General features: G+C 52.2%; 6 protein-coding genes across 6 annotated transcripts; 3 read left to right on the top strand and 3 right to left on the bottom strand.

Moving 5' to 3' along the window:
- Positions 1-222: 222 nt before the first annotated feature.
- Positions 223-2,041, bottom strand: N0V96_009136 (uncharacterized protein; the record flags this gene model as incomplete). Its single annotated transcript, XM_065758553.1, has 3 exons — positions 223-443; positions 499-959; positions 1,032-2,041. The coding sequence occupies 3 exons, from the start codon at positions 2,039-2,041 to the stop codon at positions 223-225; spliced, it is 1,692 nt and encodes a 563-aa protein (XP_065612946.1).
- Positions 2,042-2,620: 579 nt separating this feature from the next.
- Positions 2,621-3,892, bottom strand: N0V96_009135 (uncharacterized protein; the record flags this gene model as incomplete). The annotated part of the gene is made up of 3 exons (XM_065758552.1): positions 2,621-3,054; positions 3,149-3,529; positions 3,640-3,892. 3 exons carry the CDS (start codon positions 3,890-3,892, stop codon positions 2,621-2,623), a joined length of 1,068 nt encoding a protein of 355 aa, XP_065612945.1.
- A 1,082-nt stretch (positions 3,893-4,974) lies between these two features.
- Positions 4,975-5,730, top strand: N0V96_009134 (uncharacterized protein; the record flags this gene model as incomplete). Its single annotated transcript, XM_053189074.1, has 1 exon — positions 4,975-5,730. The coding sequence occupies one exon, from the start codon at positions 4,975-4,977 to the stop codon at positions 5,728-5,730; it is 756 nt and encodes a 251-aa protein (XP_053053840.1).
- Positions 5,731-8,868: 3,138 nt separating this feature from the next.
- N0V96_009133 (uncharacterized protein) lies at positions 8,869-9,693 on the top strand (the record flags this gene model as incomplete). Its single annotated transcript, XM_065758551.1, has 2 exons — positions 8,869-8,874; positions 8,944-9,693. 2 exons carry the CDS (start codon positions 8,869-8,871, stop codon positions 9,691-9,693), a joined length of 756 nt encoding a protein of 251 aa, XP_065612944.1.
- Positions 9,694-10,223: 530 nt separating this feature from the next.
- ATM1 (Iron-sulfur clusters transporter atm1, mitochondrial) lies at positions 10,224-12,884 on the bottom strand (the record flags this gene model as incomplete). The annotated part of the gene is made up of 3 exons (XM_053189072.2): positions 10,224-10,306; positions 10,360-12,318; positions 12,848-12,884. 3 exons carry the CDS (start codon positions 12,882-12,884, stop codon positions 10,224-10,226), a joined length of 2,079 nt encoding a protein of 692 aa, XP_053053838.2.
- Positions 12,885-14,817: 1,933 nt separating this feature from the next.
- N0V96_009131 (uncharacterized protein) lies at positions 14,818-17,285 on the top strand (the record flags this gene model as incomplete). The annotated part of the gene is made up of 2 exons (XM_053189071.1): positions 14,818-14,932; positions 14,992-17,285. The coding sequence occupies 2 exons, from the start codon at positions 14,818-14,820 to the stop codon at positions 17,283-17,285; spliced, it is 2,409 nt and encodes an 802-aa protein (XP_053053837.1).
- Positions 17,286-17,586: the final 301 nt, after the last annotated feature.

Raw genomic sequence — 17,586 nt, 5'->3', positions numbered from 1 at the left:
CATGAACTTAATGGCACTGTTACAATACTCTTACTTCTACTCAATGTCCACCCACGTGTAGTTCATACAGACTATCCTGACGATTTTCCATCGTTCCCTTACGATTTCATCTTCGTTGAGAAACAGCGCAACAATTTTCTCTATTCTCGCAAGTTGCCGACGCGCTCTTCCGCACCTGATCATCACAAGAAAGACTTGGGTTTAATCGAACTTTGAAAATGCTCACCAACGTCTCTTCCAGCGTATGCGCATGTCTCTGTCCGGTGGCACAGCTCCTGCACCTACATACGCCTTGTCGTTCATAGGAGGCCTTTCCGAGCGCGACCCGTCAAAGTTAACCCAATCTTCAAATTCAATGTCGAACCGAGACGCAATCATAGCGACAGCCAGCATAATCTCCTGCTTGGCAAAGAAACGCCCCGGGCACATAGACACACCACCACCTGTGACGCACGTGTAAGCCAAGGTCATGAAGACGACTAGATGGGTCCAGCTTACCGTAAGGGAAGAAGTCACTCGGTCTTCCGGTCATGGAGAATTCCTTGACGTTCTGAGGTTTGCCGTCTTCATCCTGCTTCTCGACGTACTTGATGTGACGTTCCGCCCAGAATTCTGACGCAGGGTGCCCCTCGACACCCCACACTGACTCTTCACGATGCCCAATCTGCGTTGGTGCTTGCACCAGAGAGCCTTTACTCAGGTGATACCCACCCAGTTCCGTCGGCTCCATAACTTCACGGGTGATGTTAATGGACACATGCATTCGCAGTGTCTCCACGTAGATTGACTGAAGCAAGGGTAGGGTAACCAGCTTTGCCACGTCAAACGTTGGTTTTCCAGTCTTGGGGTCGGTGACTGATACTGAATCGACCTCTTCGCGGACCGCCTGGAAGAGCGACCGGTCTTTAATCACTTCCATGACGGCCCAAGCTGTCTGGGGAACGGAATTTGAGTTAATGCTTAGCGGAAGTTTGGAAATCAGCATTGAGTCAAGTAGCTTCCACAATCAGATGAGAGATGAAGCGTCATACCCTGTAATACTTCCGATGTACATTCCAGCTCGCGACTGAAGCGAGAATCCCTTTTGCTGCCAAAACTTGGAGTGTTCACGTTGGAGTCTCGAGCCAAAGATCGGCTCCCAGTCCGCGTCGGCATCAGGTCCGTTCCAGTCAAATTTGGCCCACGCGTCAGTTAGGAAGTCCGACATCATGGCTAGGGTCTTGCGCTGGATCTGTTTCGGCCTAGGATTAATCCAATTTGGAAGGCCGTACATGAGCTGCATCGCAATCGTATCGAATTCCCAAAAGATGTCGACGAATTCCGGATGATCCTCAATCAGCTTTCGCCCTGCAAGTGAGATCGTCGCAGCCTCGGCCATATCCTTCTTGAGGTACTTGAACAGTTGCAAGGTTTGCCACTCATCACGCGGCTGCTGGTCGAGCTTCTCTCCGAAAAAGGTGATGAACGACTCCGCTAACCTCGCAGTAGCCTCGGCGCGAAAAAGATGCGCATTGAAGACGTGATGCAAGCCGACCCAGAACCTCTGGTTCTCAGGCATGCTCTCAGTACCTGCAGCGGGTGTCTTAAGTCGACCAGATCTATCGTTATACATCACGGCCACATCCTCGTCAGTCATTCCTTGTACACGCCCATTGACCATGACGATGAACTTGTCAGAGCTGAGCGTGTTATTTGAGCTATTGCGAAATAGCTTCTGCACATTGTGAGAGCCCGCGACTAAATATACAGTGTCAGCGCCGAGGTTGAACTTCACGACGCTGCTCTTCTTCAGTGCTTCGGTGGCACGCTCGAGGAATTTGCTATTGTCGGTGATGTACTGATATGTATTTGAAACATAGGGGATGAGGCCAGGCAAGCTCGGGGGCTCGTTTGCCTTTTGTCGCAAGACATGGCGGAGGAAAGGTATGCCCAGGAGTGGTAGCAACAGCCAGGTAATGATTGGTGATGTCGCATGTTGTTGGAGCGAATACAAAAGTCCTTGGTTGCTGCCCAATGACTCGGAAGTATTGGTCGAAGCCATCACCAACTATTTGACAAGAAAACTGCCCCAACGATATGTAAGGCACTTGATGATGATGAAAAGCTGTGGCGTCGGTGAGGGGTAGATAGACCGTTGTTTTTGTCTCGGAGGCGCACCTTCCCATCATCCGAAGTTTGGCTTTGAGTTATCCCGCCGGTGCGTATCGCTGGATGGGGAATGTTGCACTAAGCTTCTTCAACTCGTCATGAACATGGATGGCCAAGGTTCGAGCTGAAGGATGGAAGAAAGCATGCGGGTGGCCGGCCAATCCTCGATGGGGATATCATGAGCCAGGAACGGGTCGGCAGGTAACGAACATGGCAGATACAACGGAATGTTCAATTAAATCGTCTCGCTCGCATCTGGTTCCGATACAACCAGTGAGGTGCGCACGAAGGATTGCGCTAATACAGAATGCCACCAATCCGCAGTCTGATGTATGAACGGGTGTAGGCACGTAAGCATTTTCCCCTTGATGACGCCCCAACACCCTGGTCTGGCGATTATTGCGCACCGCATCACAGTTCATGACTCTCGAAACTCCCCGTCTAAATCTAAGTATTGCTTATCCACACTCATTTATGCACCGTTTGGAGTTTTCAGGTGTTCAGTGTTAGTCGCGATGCTTTGCTCCAAAGAGATCCAACCCGGCCTTCCCAGTCTCTTCAGAAGGCTTTCTGCCCTGGCAATGGGCCTCACTGTGACAGGATATTCTTCATTGTGAAAGTTATCGGCGAACTTCATTCCCGGGTTCTGCTTCCGAAGAATTTCCAAGATTATGTCCCAATTCATTGGATAGGCAAATGCGAAGATGCGTTCACTCTCGACATCAGGCAGGATAGCCGCTGCAACGTGCAGAGCAGCATCATCCTCGACGTCGACAAAATAGTGGGGAAGATGCCAAAGCTCGGGAAGAGTCTTTCCTTCGAAAAGCTCGACAATGAGGCCAAACGATGATGAGCCTCCAGTTTGAGAAGGGTCTATGCTTCTTCCAAAGTTGAAGTCTGGAACAACTAACAGAAAAGATGCATGTTAGTATGTACGGTCACATTATGATCGAGACTACTTCTAGGTATGTCTCACCCAACAGTATTGAACTTGACTTACTCGAGTTGACCACTATATCTGGCCGATTGGGTTTATTCTCTTCGTAGAATTTCCAGATGCTTTGCTCTTGCTCCATCTTACTTGCACCGTAGATTGCTCCGCCGTGTTCAACGCCCCATGGAGGAGGGGCCCAAGCCAGTTCCTTGGCGTCGTGACCAAATGTGTCCACACCCACCGTCTGGCCCTTTAGGGCAAAGAAGTTCTCCTTCTTCAGTGGCATGAGAGTTGACGCTGATGAAGTTAGGATGAACCGCTTCATGCTCGGTTCCTTGTATGCTGCCTCGATAGCGACCATTCCGCATTTGACTGCACCTCCGATTACTTCGGCTGGGTCGCCGTTGAAGTCAATGACGGTTGCAGTGTGCACGAAAACGGATGCTCCTATGTTAATAATGAGTGAGATGACACCATAGAGGAGTAGTGTAGTCAGAGTGTCTTATGAAGTAGGCTGAGTCCTTGGAGCTTGATGCTATGGGGCGCAGAGTACTCACCTTTGATAGCCTCATCATACGCGCCATCAACCTGCATATCAGGAACCACATGTAGTTCGAACTTCCCTGCCCCGTACTTCTTTTCGAAGTGTGGGACGAGCCAAGCACTCTTCTTCGGGTTACGGACCGTTCCGCGAACTCTGTACCCATGTTGAAGGAACTGGTCTACAATATGAGACGCAATGTAGCCATTAGCGCCAGTGATCACAGCAATCGATCCTTTGGGAATGACAGGGTTCTCAATGAACGTCATTTTCGGTAATGGCAAGTTTGGCGTGTGTCTGTGTTGTTGCTTGAGTTCAGATGTTGTGACGTGTAGGGGCGTTTGGATGCGTACAATGTGGTGTGAACATGAAGGCAAGGTGAAGGGGAAATCAACTTCGAGAACAAATCAGACGGCATATTCTTATATGATTTCCAATCAGCATAGAGACTTGCAGTTGAGAACTGTCTTGTCTACGCGGCCGGCCGGAGAAAACAAGCATCTCCGTGAAGTGGGTCGGTGACTCGGGCTTGTCGTGATGCCGACGAAACGAGGAGCGGAGGTAGTGGGTTTTGTCCGTCGTCACCTTGAGCCGCAAGTCGATCATTAGAATTTGACTGGCGTGCTACTGAACGACTAGGTAGTCTGAAGCAGCATGGTTCTAACGAACTAATCTTGATGATTTACAGATATGGAGTATGTGGGCGCTGTGTGGGCTGCATTAGGCCCAAATGCTGTTCGTCCCGAAAGGAAGCGATCATCTTCCCTTTAGGCTCGCGATACATAGGTATTTCTAACCAAAGCGTCGACCATGTTTTCGTATGAATGTTGACTCAAATTTCACTGACCTTTCCAGAATCAGAACAACGTGGGCACCGAATCAGCAACTCGCCGCAACTTGTTAGCCGTTGTTAGAAAACAAATATTGCATGGTGTCGAGGCAGGAAGTCAGAGTTCACCTCAGCGCGGATTTGCACGGAAACCTCCCTCTTCTTTATATAATTATATTTGATATCCCGCAATCTTTCTGGGCTGGTTGAATGAGCACGATGCTGCAATGATGTGTGGATCAGGTGCACCGTAAGCTGCGTCATGATGCATGATACCCTTGCAAAGCTGAACGCCAGCTGAGGTTAGCACAGAGCAGGCAGGGTCCTAAGTAAGCAAGGCTGCGCGAAATCTAGCTATCGCAAAATTCATCAGCACTTAGCTTATCGAGCTTCAACGGTCACTGACCGCCGCAATGGATTGGTCTCTGAGCGTTGCATAGCGGAAACTATTGAGTCCATCACCAGACGGCTTCCAGCACGAGAAGGTCTCATGCTCAGGAAGTCTCCCTTGCCGTCGAAGACATGGCGAACAAGCCGAAGCAGATCCGTTTCGAAGAGGATGGGTTTGAGGATTGGTCAGACTCACCGAGCTCGCCTTCCCGGTCACCAACGCCCAGTGTCAGCTCCTTCCAACGCGACTCCCGTCCAAAACGTGGTACAACGCGAATTCCTTCACGGATTGTTTCCAAGCGCGCATTAATACATCTTGGATACTCCTTTGCCGAAGATGGAGACACCATCATTGTCCAACTGGCACTCGGACAGGACCACATTGAGGAACTTCTCGAACTCAGCAAACGAATTCGAAGTTCAGACCAAGGGACTTCGGACGTAGGCGATAGCGGTGAGGCGGGCCCTCAGCATGAAGATGGAGGCTTTGACTGGATCAACGTCAACGCACCTGACACTGAGACATCACAAATGAATACGGGAGAAGTTGAAGAGTTCTTTGAGTATGAGGACAAAGAGTCGACACTAGAAGACACGGATTGGGATTGGGATGGTCTTGAAGGTCCAGTGATCTACTCAGGGGTCCTGAATCTGAACAGCACAAAATCATCTATGGACAACGATCTGAACTCTGCTGCCGGAAAGCTTTTGGCTTGGAACCAGGAAAAGTCTGACCTCATTAATGGAGCTAAGACGGAGCTCAATACAGTACATGCAGCAGAGTTCTATATGGATCGAGCCGGCAACCAAAAGATCACTCTTGCCTGCCCAGAAGATTACGAGTTTGGGGCTACGGATGAGTCTCTTGTTCGTTTAAGATGGCTGTGAGAGTAACCCTAATCGTGAAGCAAATGTTAAAATCTGACAAGAACTGCTCCAGACACGTACAGTCCGGGTCTCTGAACATCACGACTATGGAGGTGAGCTTTGAACAATCAAGAGCAAATTCGCAAACCTGAAAGCGTGGTCACTAACCGATAAATGAAGACTCTGATATCAGACTGTCCATACATATCTCAATCACTAAGATTAGTAGCACTTACAGTTCTCAAAGAAGTCATATCGAAATGTGAGAGGTCTTCAGAAAATGGCTCTTACCTCGAACCTGGCTCAATGATCCAATACATTGGGAGATACAACAGCTCACTTGGAATCTATGAAGATGAAGACACCTCTGACACCGAACCTGTAGTCTTCATCTCTTCACCTCACCTTTTTCTTACCCACAGGCCATCAGCCAAAAGGTTTCCCGGAAAGCACTATATGAGGAGTCTTCGAGAAGTTCTCTATGGCTATGACGACGAAACTCACCCCAATAATGAGACGCGTGGCCAAAACTTCAAGCTTGAAGAAGGTAGACAACCCAAATTGAAGGTTCCGCAAATTTGGACCTTGATAGTTGGTGCAGGCAAGTTATCCTTCTGTCTACCAAGTAGTCGCCAGTTGCGCACATGAGAGATACTCGCTTACACCGCCTGACCATATTAGACCTGATCGTCACCTTTTCAGAACTTCTGTCGCCCGAGATACAACAAAATCTGATCAAGATTGACCGAACAAGATCATCTGCAGGACTTTACACCGTCAGGCTCATTGACGAAAAGGATATGTGCCGTTATCACGTTGTTGTCAAAGCAGACTGGAAATATGCAGTGAGTCTTTGGTTGATACCAACTTGATCTTACCAGGATTCCTACTAAGAATTGGAGGACTTTCTGAAGCATGCGGTGGCACTAGCACTGAAGGGCCAAGGCCCTGTAAATGCAGCTGCTTACGTGCTAGTCAATGATTATTGGGGCATAATCACAGCAGATATCTGGCTGAACTTACTTGCGAGCGAGACCATTGAGGACTATGTCTTCGGAATCCGAGAGAAACACGAGTCGCAGCGGAGACCCAATGAGGAGTTCCTTGCTTTGTCGGAAAGGCTCCTCACTGCGGGAAGTAGGAGCAACCTGGGTAGCCGCAGAGCGTCACGCCAGAGGTAAGATACAAATGAGGTCTCACGTCTTTGTGGGCCATGGGTTCTGATTGTTTCCCACCTCCCTAGTTCATTCAGATCCGACTCGAGAGCCACAAATTTGGATCCCATCAACGTTGACATGCAGATGGTATTACATCCTGGTATGTGGGAATATGGTGGTGACTCTCCGAGCCCTTCAGAAGTCGGGTCAGAACAGGTAGGAAGCGACACGTTTGAAACCTCGACAATGTCGTTTGATTCACACTTGGGCGTTGAAAATTCATCACTTGATGGGACAGTTGACTTGACTACATCCATGTCAGAAACAAGCTTCAGGATGAGAAACATGGCCAACTTTGATTCGTCTGTCTCGCTTGGAGGTGCTGAAGCCCCGAAGCTCTTCAAGCTGAAAAAAGAAACAGAAGAATCGGATCAGACGAGTGAAACAGTATGTAATTACATCATCCTCATGACAAGACGAAGCTGATAATGGCTTCCTTGTGCAGACTGGTAGCCCACGATTACAGCCTGGCCAGTCATATGTTGAGGTTGTTGAGGAAAGAAGATTTACTCTCCCACGAAATCACAGACAAACAATGCGATCTATGTCAACAAGGAGTTTGAGATCGAACTTCACGACCGACGTTCCTGTGTCACGTCATAGACGACGTCGAAGCCGTTCAAGAACTCCAAGCTTTACTTATGCCCGCGACTCTCCCTTAGAAGCAGAGCCACTTCCATCTTGGCTCACTGATCAGGAGCAGTTCAGAAGGACACGTAGTGATGCAAGTTCGTTCAACGGCTCGTGGAACAGACAAACTCCCGATCGGGAATTTGGGACGAGTTTTCTCTCCACGAGCATACCGCCACTGAATCTAGGCGATCTCAACTTTGTACCGTTCCTTGCCTGGAGATTAACATGGGACGACGACAAGAGGTCACAGTCCGAAATTGAAAAGACCCTTACTCAGCTACTGGGTAACCTCAATGCGACTATCGAGTCGGATAAAGTGGGCAAATGGTACAAGGCTTCTTTCGAATGTACTAAGGGCGAGCTTACACAGCGACTGGCTAGCATGTTGCAAGTGTCGCCACCCAGACCAACTGGAGAGGCAACTGAGGACAAGGCGCAGACTGATTCGGGGCCGGACGAAAATCCAAAATCAAAGTCTGGGGTTGACGCCGATCTAAACGAATCAGAACTCAAGGACAGCATTAAACGTGAGGGGTCTGTTGGAAGCCTTGTAGCTCAAGCGTCGACGTTGCTTGGATCTACCGAGAACGAAGACAATGAGTTCGACTCGGAGGTTGAGCCCAACACACATTTCCGCCCACCTGTACACAGATCATCACGCGACGATCTCCGATCTGTTAATGATCCTTGGAAACTGATGAATCCCCAAGAGGACCATGAATCGTTCCTCATATCAAGAATCTTCAGCGTTTCCCAAAGTATTCTCAGCGCCTTTCTTCCCGACGAGGGGCGTCTTGTTCATCATCCGGTTTGTAAACGATTCTGGGGTTCAGTCGATGCGATACTAAGGGTGAGAGCTCTAAGCGAAATGCGGACGTATTTTGACCAAACTAACGTCTTTCAGGGCCTTCAATGGTCGAACGATGAAATGGAAGGAACCGACCAGCTGTCCTGGACTGTAGCTCGGCCAACCACTCCCTTTCCGCCAGGAGAGTCAGCCTCAATCTCAGGCTCAAGAGCTTTAGTCGATTGCGATGACTGCGATAAGGAGAGAAAGTACTTATCACCGGAAGAAGCACTTGGCCATTGGCACAAGGTCCACATGGGGACTCCATGTCTACATCAAGCGAAAAAGGGCCGGGTATTTGATGATCCCTGTTTCGTTTGGATACGCCGCCAGCAAGGCGAAGAATCTTGGACCGTTGGATCGAAGGAAGCTCCAAGGAACGAGGTGGTTTCGTGTCTAGAGCTATTCTACGAAGAGTTAGAAGACATGGTTGACCGGACAGAGGAGCTCCACAAGCTGGTCATGAGCGTAACTAGCTTGAGCGACTCGGTCAACTGTCAGGATAGCCGTCCCCATCTCCCTAATAGCCTTGTTGAGGCCTTTGAGCGGATCATAGGCCTTTTCGTGCTGAAAGCCAAGGAGATTTCCTGGATGAGCAGACTTGCTGTTACTCCTGATTCGCTATACGGCCGTCATGCTGAGCGACGCTTGATGGATCTCAGGAGGAATGGAGCAGCAATCTCAGAGCGTGTCCGCAATCACCTCGACCGAGCGAAGGAAGACATCATGCTACTGGGAACCAGCAGGGGCGACATGGACAGAATCATCATTGCGCCAATAGGTCCCGAGTTCCTGGCAGTCGCGCTAATCAGCAACCTGCAGAACAACATCTCCAAGCAAGGTACCAACGAAAAGGTCGACCTCATCAGCCACTACTGGAGCCACACCGCCAGACTTCGATTCAACACCAACCGAAAGCCGAAACGGCAGGCTTTTGTAGAGATCCATGCTCTTGAAGAGGAGTTGGAAGCTCTGCAGATGGTGGTCGCTTCGCAGCAGGGTCTGTTAAGGGCGTACCAGAGGCTCTTCTCTCCCTTGACTTTCAAGTATCCCACGACCGACTGGATCTACTACAAAGAACGGAAGTCTCTGTTCAAACTTGAGAGCAAGTGCGTGCGCAGACAGCAGCGTCGTTTGGCGGAGCGCGACAGGGCACTTAGAGTTCTCCGGAAAAAGGTGAGAGTATTGAGAGACGAGACGAAGCAGAGAATTGAGATCCTTGATGAGGGCCATGGAAAGGCGATTCGGGTGTTCACCATAGTGACGTTGTTCTTCTTGCCACTGTAAGTCAATCTCCCTCTTCGAATTGAACGTTTTGGACTGATCATCAACTTTAGGTCATTCGTCACAAGCTTTTTCGGAATGAATACGACCGACATCAGAGATACCAACTACGACCAGAAGATTTTCTGGATCTCGGCCCTCCCCGTCACGTTCGGGGTCATGGGTCTAGCATTCCTGTACGGCTATAAGTGGGATGTGATTGCAGCATGGGCAAACGGGACTTTCAGGTCGACTGGAAAAGGCACGTCTCTGCTTGGTTTTCCACAAGCGGAAGTCCTGACTTGGACGAGTACGGCGGAACCAAAAGATACCTGGTTGCCGAATCATGGACGAGCCAGCGTCATCGGGTGGAGGTATAGAATGTCGTATCTTTCTGCACGGCAGCGGCAGAGAAAGGGCAGAGTTCCTAGGAAGAAGACGGATGACAGTCTCTTTCGGCCATAGCATTCACGACGGAGAGGTAGTTTCTAGGTTGAGGTAAAGCGGGATAGTTGTTATGGTTTCGAGTAAACAATTGAATGGACATGGTATCTTTAGCGTGCCGCAGGTGGCTTCTTTGTATCCTCCTCTGATTGCTGGCGTTCTTGGCCATCGGCATCGAACAGGGTTTCCTGGGCTACACAAGGCGTCAGTCAAGTTATCATAATAAAAGAAAGGTGAGCGACTTACCACTCCAGAGCTCAGCATAGAGTCCACCCCTGTCAATAAGCTCACGATGCGTGCCCATCTCGGCAACGTTACCCTCCTTCAGTACGATAATGAGGTCCGCGTCGAAAATGGTGCGCAGTCTGTGGGCCACGAACACACTGGTCCGTGCCTTTTCTCGCAGGATGCTGTTGATGTTGAGCATGAGGGCCTGCTCGGTGTGGGTATCCAACGCGCTGGTGGCCTCATCGAAGAAGAGCAGGGGTGGGTCCTTGAGAAGGAGTCTGCTGACAGCAAGACGCTGCTTCTCTCCGCCGGAAATCATCAAGCCACGCTCTCCCACCTTGGTCTGGTATCCGTCGGGGAACCGCTCAATGATTTCGTGAATGCGCGCGCGCTGAGCGGCGGCGATGACGCGCTCTGGGGGTGCTGACATATCGCCATATCGGATGTTGTGCTCGATGGTGTCGTTGAACAGCGGGGTGTCCTGGGGAACAACGCCAATTGCCCGGCGAAGAGAGTCCACCTGGACTTGGCGGATATCCTGATCGTCGACAAAGATGCGGCCAGACTGCGCGTCGTAAGAACGGAAGAGGAGTCGGAGAAGTGTGGACTTTCCGCAACCACTGGGGCCGACGACGGCAACCTTCTTGCCAGCAGGGATGGTGAGAGACAAGTTGCGGAGGATAGGGCGCTCCGGGTGGTAGCCAAAGGTGACATTTTCGAATCTTATCTGTCCACCCTTGGACAGGGCTAGGGGTTTCGCGTCGGGCGCATCCTTGATAGAAACGTTGACCTTTTGCAGGTTGAAAAGCGTCTCCATGTCGAGCAATGACTGGCGAAGCTCACGGTAGACGGAGCCAAGGAAGTTGAGAGGTACGGAGAGCTGGAATACGAGCTGGTTGACCATGACGAGGTCACCGACAGTAAGCGTGCCTTGAGCAACACCGTTAGCAGCCAGATACATCATGGCTGTCAGCGCCGAAGAGAAGATGATGTTTTGTCCACTGTTGAGGAAGGCCAGCGAAGTTGCGACTTTGATGGAGCTTTTCTCGTAGACCTGGAGTGCCTGGTCGTATCTCGCGACTTCGAACTTCTCGTTGTTGAAGTACTTGACAGCCTCATAGTTGATCAGGGAGTCTACGGCAACTGTCGATGCCTTGTTATCGGCGGCGTTTGCTTGCCTCCTGAACTTTGTTCTCCAAGCTGTCGTCCAGATAGTGAAGGCCGTGTACCCAACCATGGTAAGCACCGTAATAGCGGCGAACTTGGCTCCATACTGGTACGTCAAGATACCGCAGACCATTGAGATTTCCAGTGCAGTCGGGAGAATGTGGAAGACCATGCTCGTCAGCAAGAAGCTAATGCCCTTTGTACCGCGATCGATCGCCCTCGTAAGTCCACCGGTCTGCTTGGACAGATGGAAGCTGAGGTCCAGCCGCAGCAGATGATCAAAGACGTTGCAAGCGACTCGGCGGATGGCCTTCTGGGCAACGGAGGCAAAGACGGCGTTTCGGAGCTCCTGGAAGATCGTGGCGCCTATCCTCGTCGCACCATATGCCAAGATCATACTCCCCGCGATCGTCACCGCTGTGCCGCCAGTTGCGCCAAAGTCGATGTTCATCGAGTCCACGATGCTTTTGAAGTAGAAGGGAACCTGCACGTTCAAGACCTTTGCGCCAATCAACAAGGATACAGCCAGGCCGACACGAAACTTTGTGCTCAAGCTATCCTTAGGCCACAAGTATCGCGACATCTCCTTCATGATGGCCCAGTCAGCTTTGCGCTGCTCCTGTGTAGACTTTTCGGGCGTTGCGAGGGGATCGACGGCCGCAATCTTCTTCGCCTTGGCAGGTTCTGCCTTGGACGGCTGTGCCGTAGTCTTGTCGGCGCCATTATCGACCTTTGTAGTCGTCGGCGGCTTCGGTTGTTCGCGTCTCGACGGTGCGCTCGTTTGGAAGATACGGATGGGGGCCCGGGGGGCTTTGAGGGAGCCATGCCGGTCGGTGAAACTGGGTATGTGAGATGCCTCGAGGGCAGGCCAAAGGAGCCTTGGTGACGGCTCGGATGATCATCGTAATCGTGCCCTACGCCGCAACTCGATCATCTTCCTCGTGGGGTCTGCGGTAAGAGATGTGTCAGCGGATGGCGGGGTGAAGGGAGCTGTGCCGAGCTATCGATAAACGATCCGATCACGGGGGGCAGATGGAGATTGGCACAACTCACCACAATTGAAGAGTTCAGACAGCAAACATGAGACCAATCGTGATCTCCGGATGATGCGGGAGGGAAACAGCTAGAGAATTGTACGTGGTTGGGTGTCAAACACGGCGATGATGCACAACGAGGCGTAAAAGTCGCAAGCACCGGGCTCGGCATTGTCGAGCGCCTCGGCCGGGATGATGCAATCGCCGGCGCCTAAGGCACCTTGAGAGCCCGCCCGATTGGCTCCACACCATCACACCGAGCATACCGAGCCCAGCAAGGTGCGTGATCTCTCACCGAGGCTTACCGAGTACGGGGCCAAGGTCTGGAGTTACACCGAACATGCTCACCAGTTATTACTGCGGAAGAGTAGGAAGAACAGCCAGCTTAACTCAAACACGTGCCGTGTCAAAGAGCTGTGAAAGTATGAATTATCATTCCCAGAGTTTACCTACGGATATTCTGGCAACAGAAGTGAAATGCATCCACGAGGAATTTGCTCTAGTCAGTGCCAACACTTTTAGTAAGGTAGTTTAAGTGCAAAATGTGCAACTAGGCGAGAGCCAACGCAGTTCAGGTGACGTGTGCGTCGGCGCTCGGAGAATTCGGGCTCCTTGAAGCAATCCCAAAATCGCCAAGCTTCGGTTATCGCCCATGAAGCGGGCCGGGGGGGCTAGATTATGTCCGGCCGATGCGGCTCACCCGTTCTTAGAGCCGTTGTTATTAGTTCATCGCCAGCGAGGCCGCCCCCTTCTATTTCTAGACCCGGATCCTCAGATGCTTGCTCGGGCTTAGTCGCCGTTCTTCCGGTCCATGGCGGTGTAGTGGCTCAAGAACTTTCAATGTGTGACAGTCCGCATAATAGTCAACAGTTATCATCAGCGTCAGGGGCTCCGGAGCGGTGGTGCCGGCGGGAGTCTCCAAGCCGATAAAAGGAACTTTGGCAGTGAATAAGCGGCATGGCGGCGAGTCCTGTCAAAGTTGAGTGGGGGGTCCCATGTAAAGTTTTGATTGTTGATGTCGGCCTCGCCCGCTCTCTTATCCCTTTGTCTCGCCATCGACTCACTGTCACCCTATCATCAGCCCCTCGGACGCATCCAAAGCTTTGCCGCGTAACCACACTCACTGATCCTGAGATCCGGCTATAGTGGCCATACCGTAAGGTGTCTCAACGCCTCTGGCTTAGCTGACGGATCAGCTTCCATCAAGACCTGAGATTTGGGACTCCAAAGTCCAACACTTCGGCTAACATGGTCCATCTGATAACATCGCCAAGCAAAATGGCGCACTTGTGAATTATGATTGGGATAGTCCAATGCTACCATCCACGTGGTTTAGCTCGCAGATGTCAAGATCGCCTCCGGGATCTGCGAGCAGAATAATACCCCTTTTAGATCATTGCGCATCTAGCCTGGTAGCTCCCAAGGGCGAGGCCGCTTCTTTTAGTTCCCTTTCCCAAGTCCATGGGCTCCGATTGCAGAGTTTCTAGTGCGTTGGGCAGGGAATAGCATTATTCGAGGTCCCTCTACGGAGACAGCCACGCGTCGCCGACGTAGATTTCGGATTTCCCGGTATGGGGCCCGGGTTTTCCGCCGCCCTGGAAAAGAATTCTCGCATACATTTGACCCTGGGAAATCGGAGTCTCCATGATAAAGACACTTAAACGCCATTAGAGATGTGGCTCAGATGTGGCCCGCTTCGCAGCCTTAATTTATTGTGAGTATCCTGGCGACGCGCGATATCGCCTCCCGCCGCCGCTTACAAACTTCAACACCAGAGAGTTGATAGCAAATAGCTCAACGTAGAATAGTCTTTCAATCGTGAGAAAATACACAGAAAATACAGTGAGCTTTGGCAATTCAAACGAATATAGTCTTGACAATATCCAGGTGACTTTTTCTTGTCTATGAACAAGACATTGAAGAATAAGGCGGAGATCTGAGCCCGGTGTCCGGGAGCATCCCCCACATGCCGGGTCGTGGAACTTCGCCGATGGATGGGGCTCACCGTGGATCATCATCACCACGAGCTACGGAGGTAAACTCGGGACGTCGGCGCTATCGCCCCATCGGCCACGCAACGATGACGGCGGAGCATGAAACTGCAATCCATAGGAAACAGGAGCAAACAGGAGGAAACATGGGAAAACATGGAAACAACTTTTGATATAAGTTCGGACGTTTCGCCAAGATGTAGACTTGAGATGAACACCCATCAACCAGTTTCATTCTTTTGCTTCATCCACTATTAGACATTCGCTTTCTTTTTTTGCCCAGCATGAAGGTTTCTACTTCTGCGGGCGCGCTCGCCGCTCTTTCTTTCGCTTCTTCTACTATTGCTGCTTCCAACTCTTCCTCCACCCTCACCAACGCCATCCTCGCTGACGGATACGGTATGTACACATCTCTTACAAGTGAAGTTTTCCACTTATACCTAACCTATCATCAACAGTCTCCCTCGGCCGTTTCGACGATGCCTACCAGAAGGCCAAGGCCTTTGTCGCGACTCTCGATACCGCCGCCAAGGTTTCCATCATCACCGGACAGAGTGTCACTGGCAACACCACCTGGACTGCCCTGAACAACAAGGATGGTGTTTCCGGCATCAACTACCAGTTCTACGTCTCTGGCTTCAGCATGGCCAACGCCCTGACCATGAGCTGGAACCGTCAGCTCATCGAGGAGCAGTTCAAGGCCATCGGTGACGAGTTCTACGGCATGGGCTACAACCTCATCAACGGACCCGAGGCCGGCCCGCTCGGCCGCACCCCTTACGGCGGAAGAACCCCCGAGACTTTCGGTTCCGACCCCTACCTCACCGGTATCGCCATGGGTAAGGCCATCTCCGGCATGAACTCGGCCGGTGTCATTGCCGGTGGCCGCCACTTCCTTCTCAACGAGCAGGAGACCAACCGATCCTCCGGTATCTCCGCCACCACCACCAACGTCTACTCCTCCAACGCCGACGACAAGACCATCCACGAGCTCTACTCCTGGCCCTTTGCCGACGGTGTCCAAGCCGGTATGATGGCCGTCATGTGCGGCATGACCCGTGTCAACGACACCCTCTCTTGCGAGAACAACGCCCTTGTCAGCAAGCTCCTCAAGAAGGAATTCGGTTTCCTCGGCCTCGTCTTCCCCGATGTCAACTCTCAGTCTACCTCCTACGGCTCCGCCAATGCCGGTCTCGACTACGGCTCTAGCAACTACTGGACTGAGGACATCCTCACTGCCGGCATCAACAACGGCAGCTTCACCCAGGCCCGCCTCGACGATATGGTCGTCCGCAACGTCATTGGATACTACTACGTCGGTCTCGACGACGGCAAGCAGCCCTCTAAGGCCTCCACCACCGAGTACCGTGACGTCCGCGGCAACCACTCCAAGCTTATCCGCCAGGTCGCCGGCGAGTCCATTGTCCTCCTCAAGAACTCCAACACTTCCGGCCTTGGTCTCCCTCTCCAGAAGCCCCGCACCATCTCCCTCTTCGGAGCCCACGCCGGCCCTGCGCTCGCCGGCCCCAACCAGCCCTTCAGCGTTCAGGGTACCGACAGCGACGTCTACCAGGGCCACCTTGCCTCCGGCACCGGCTCCGGTCAGCTCTCGCTCCCCTACCTGGTCACCCCTTTCCAGGCCATCACCCAGCGCGCTATTGACGACAACAGCATGATCTGGTGGCTCCTGAACAACACCTACACCTCCACCTCTTCCGGCGGCATGTCTGGCGGTGGTGGCGGCGGCAGCCCTCCCGGCGGCTCTTCCAGCAACAGCACTGGTGGCGGCATGGGCGGCAGCACCGGCGGTAACAGCACTGGCGGAGGTATGACCGGCGGCGGCGGCGGTGGCCTCGGCAACCTTGGCCAGGGAACCGCCATGACCCCCTCATTCACCAACTACGCCGAGAACTCCGAGGTCTGCATTGCTTTCATCAACTCCTACTCCGGCGAGGGTGGCGACCGCAGCCTCCTGTACGACGACGAGCAGGATGCCATGGTCACCTCCGTCGCCTCCAACTGCAACAACACCGTCGTCGTCGTCAACACCGCCGGGCCCCGCATCCTCGACGCCTGGATTGACAATGAGAACATCACCGCCGTCATCTACTCTGGTCTCCTCGGCCAGGAGAGCGGTAACGCCATCGCCGATGTCCTCTACGGCAACGTCAACCCCAGCGCCAAGCTATCCCACACCATCGCCAAGGACGCCGACGACTACCCCGTCTCCCTTTGCTACACCGAGGACTGCGACTTCACAGAGGGCGTCTTCATCGACTACCGCTACTTCGACTCCAAGAACATGACCGTCCGCTACCCCTTCGGCCACGGCCTCAGCTACACCGCCTTCACCTACGGCAAGGTCAACGCAAAGGTCACCAACCAGACCGCCGCCGACTCCACCTACCCGACCGGCACCCTCGTCCCCGGTGGCGAGGAGGACCTCTTCGAGGAGGTTATCAGCGTCAAGACCAACATCAAGAACGATGGCGGCGTCCAGGGCGCCGAGGTCGCTCAGCTGTACATCAGCTTCCCATCCGAGGCTGCCCAACCCCCTCGCGTCCTCCGCGGTTTCGAGAAGATCAACCTCGCCCCCGGCGCCGCCGGCGACGTGACCTTCAGCGTTCGCAGACGCGATGTGAGCTACTGGGACACAGTTGCTCAGCAGTGGGCTATCGCCAAGGGCAAGTACACCTTCTCTGTCGGCTCCAGCTCGCGCGACATCCGCGCCTCAGCGGACATCACCATCTAAGGCAGAACGACTTTGAGCTGTTTTTTTTTCTTTGTACATACTTTTTTTAGAAGTCGACTGTCCTTGACGTTTTGATTGGACTCGCTGTGCTATAGATATAGACTAGATACCTCTTGCTGCAATTCATTCTCTTCTACAACAAAGTTCTCCCCCTTATTATCAAGTATCATGTGCCCAGAATATTACCCGAGAAGAGTAAATCGGACATGAGCGGAAGCCAGGTTTGGATTTTTCGTATACTATTACCATGCCTTGAATACGTCTTGGATGAACTACTTCTATACCATGATGTTCACTTTTT

The sequence above is a fragment of the Colletotrichum fioriniae genome, assembly GCF_027942845.1.
Source record: "Colletotrichum fioriniae strain IMI 355084 chromosome Unknown scaffold_11, whole genome shotgun sequence".
In the NCBI taxonomy this organism is placed as follows: Eukaryota; Fungi; Ascomycota; class Sordariomycetes; order Glomerellales; family Glomerellaceae; genus Colletotrichum; species Colletotrichum fioriniae.
This window is presented reverse-complemented; position numbering and strand designations above follow the sequence as displayed.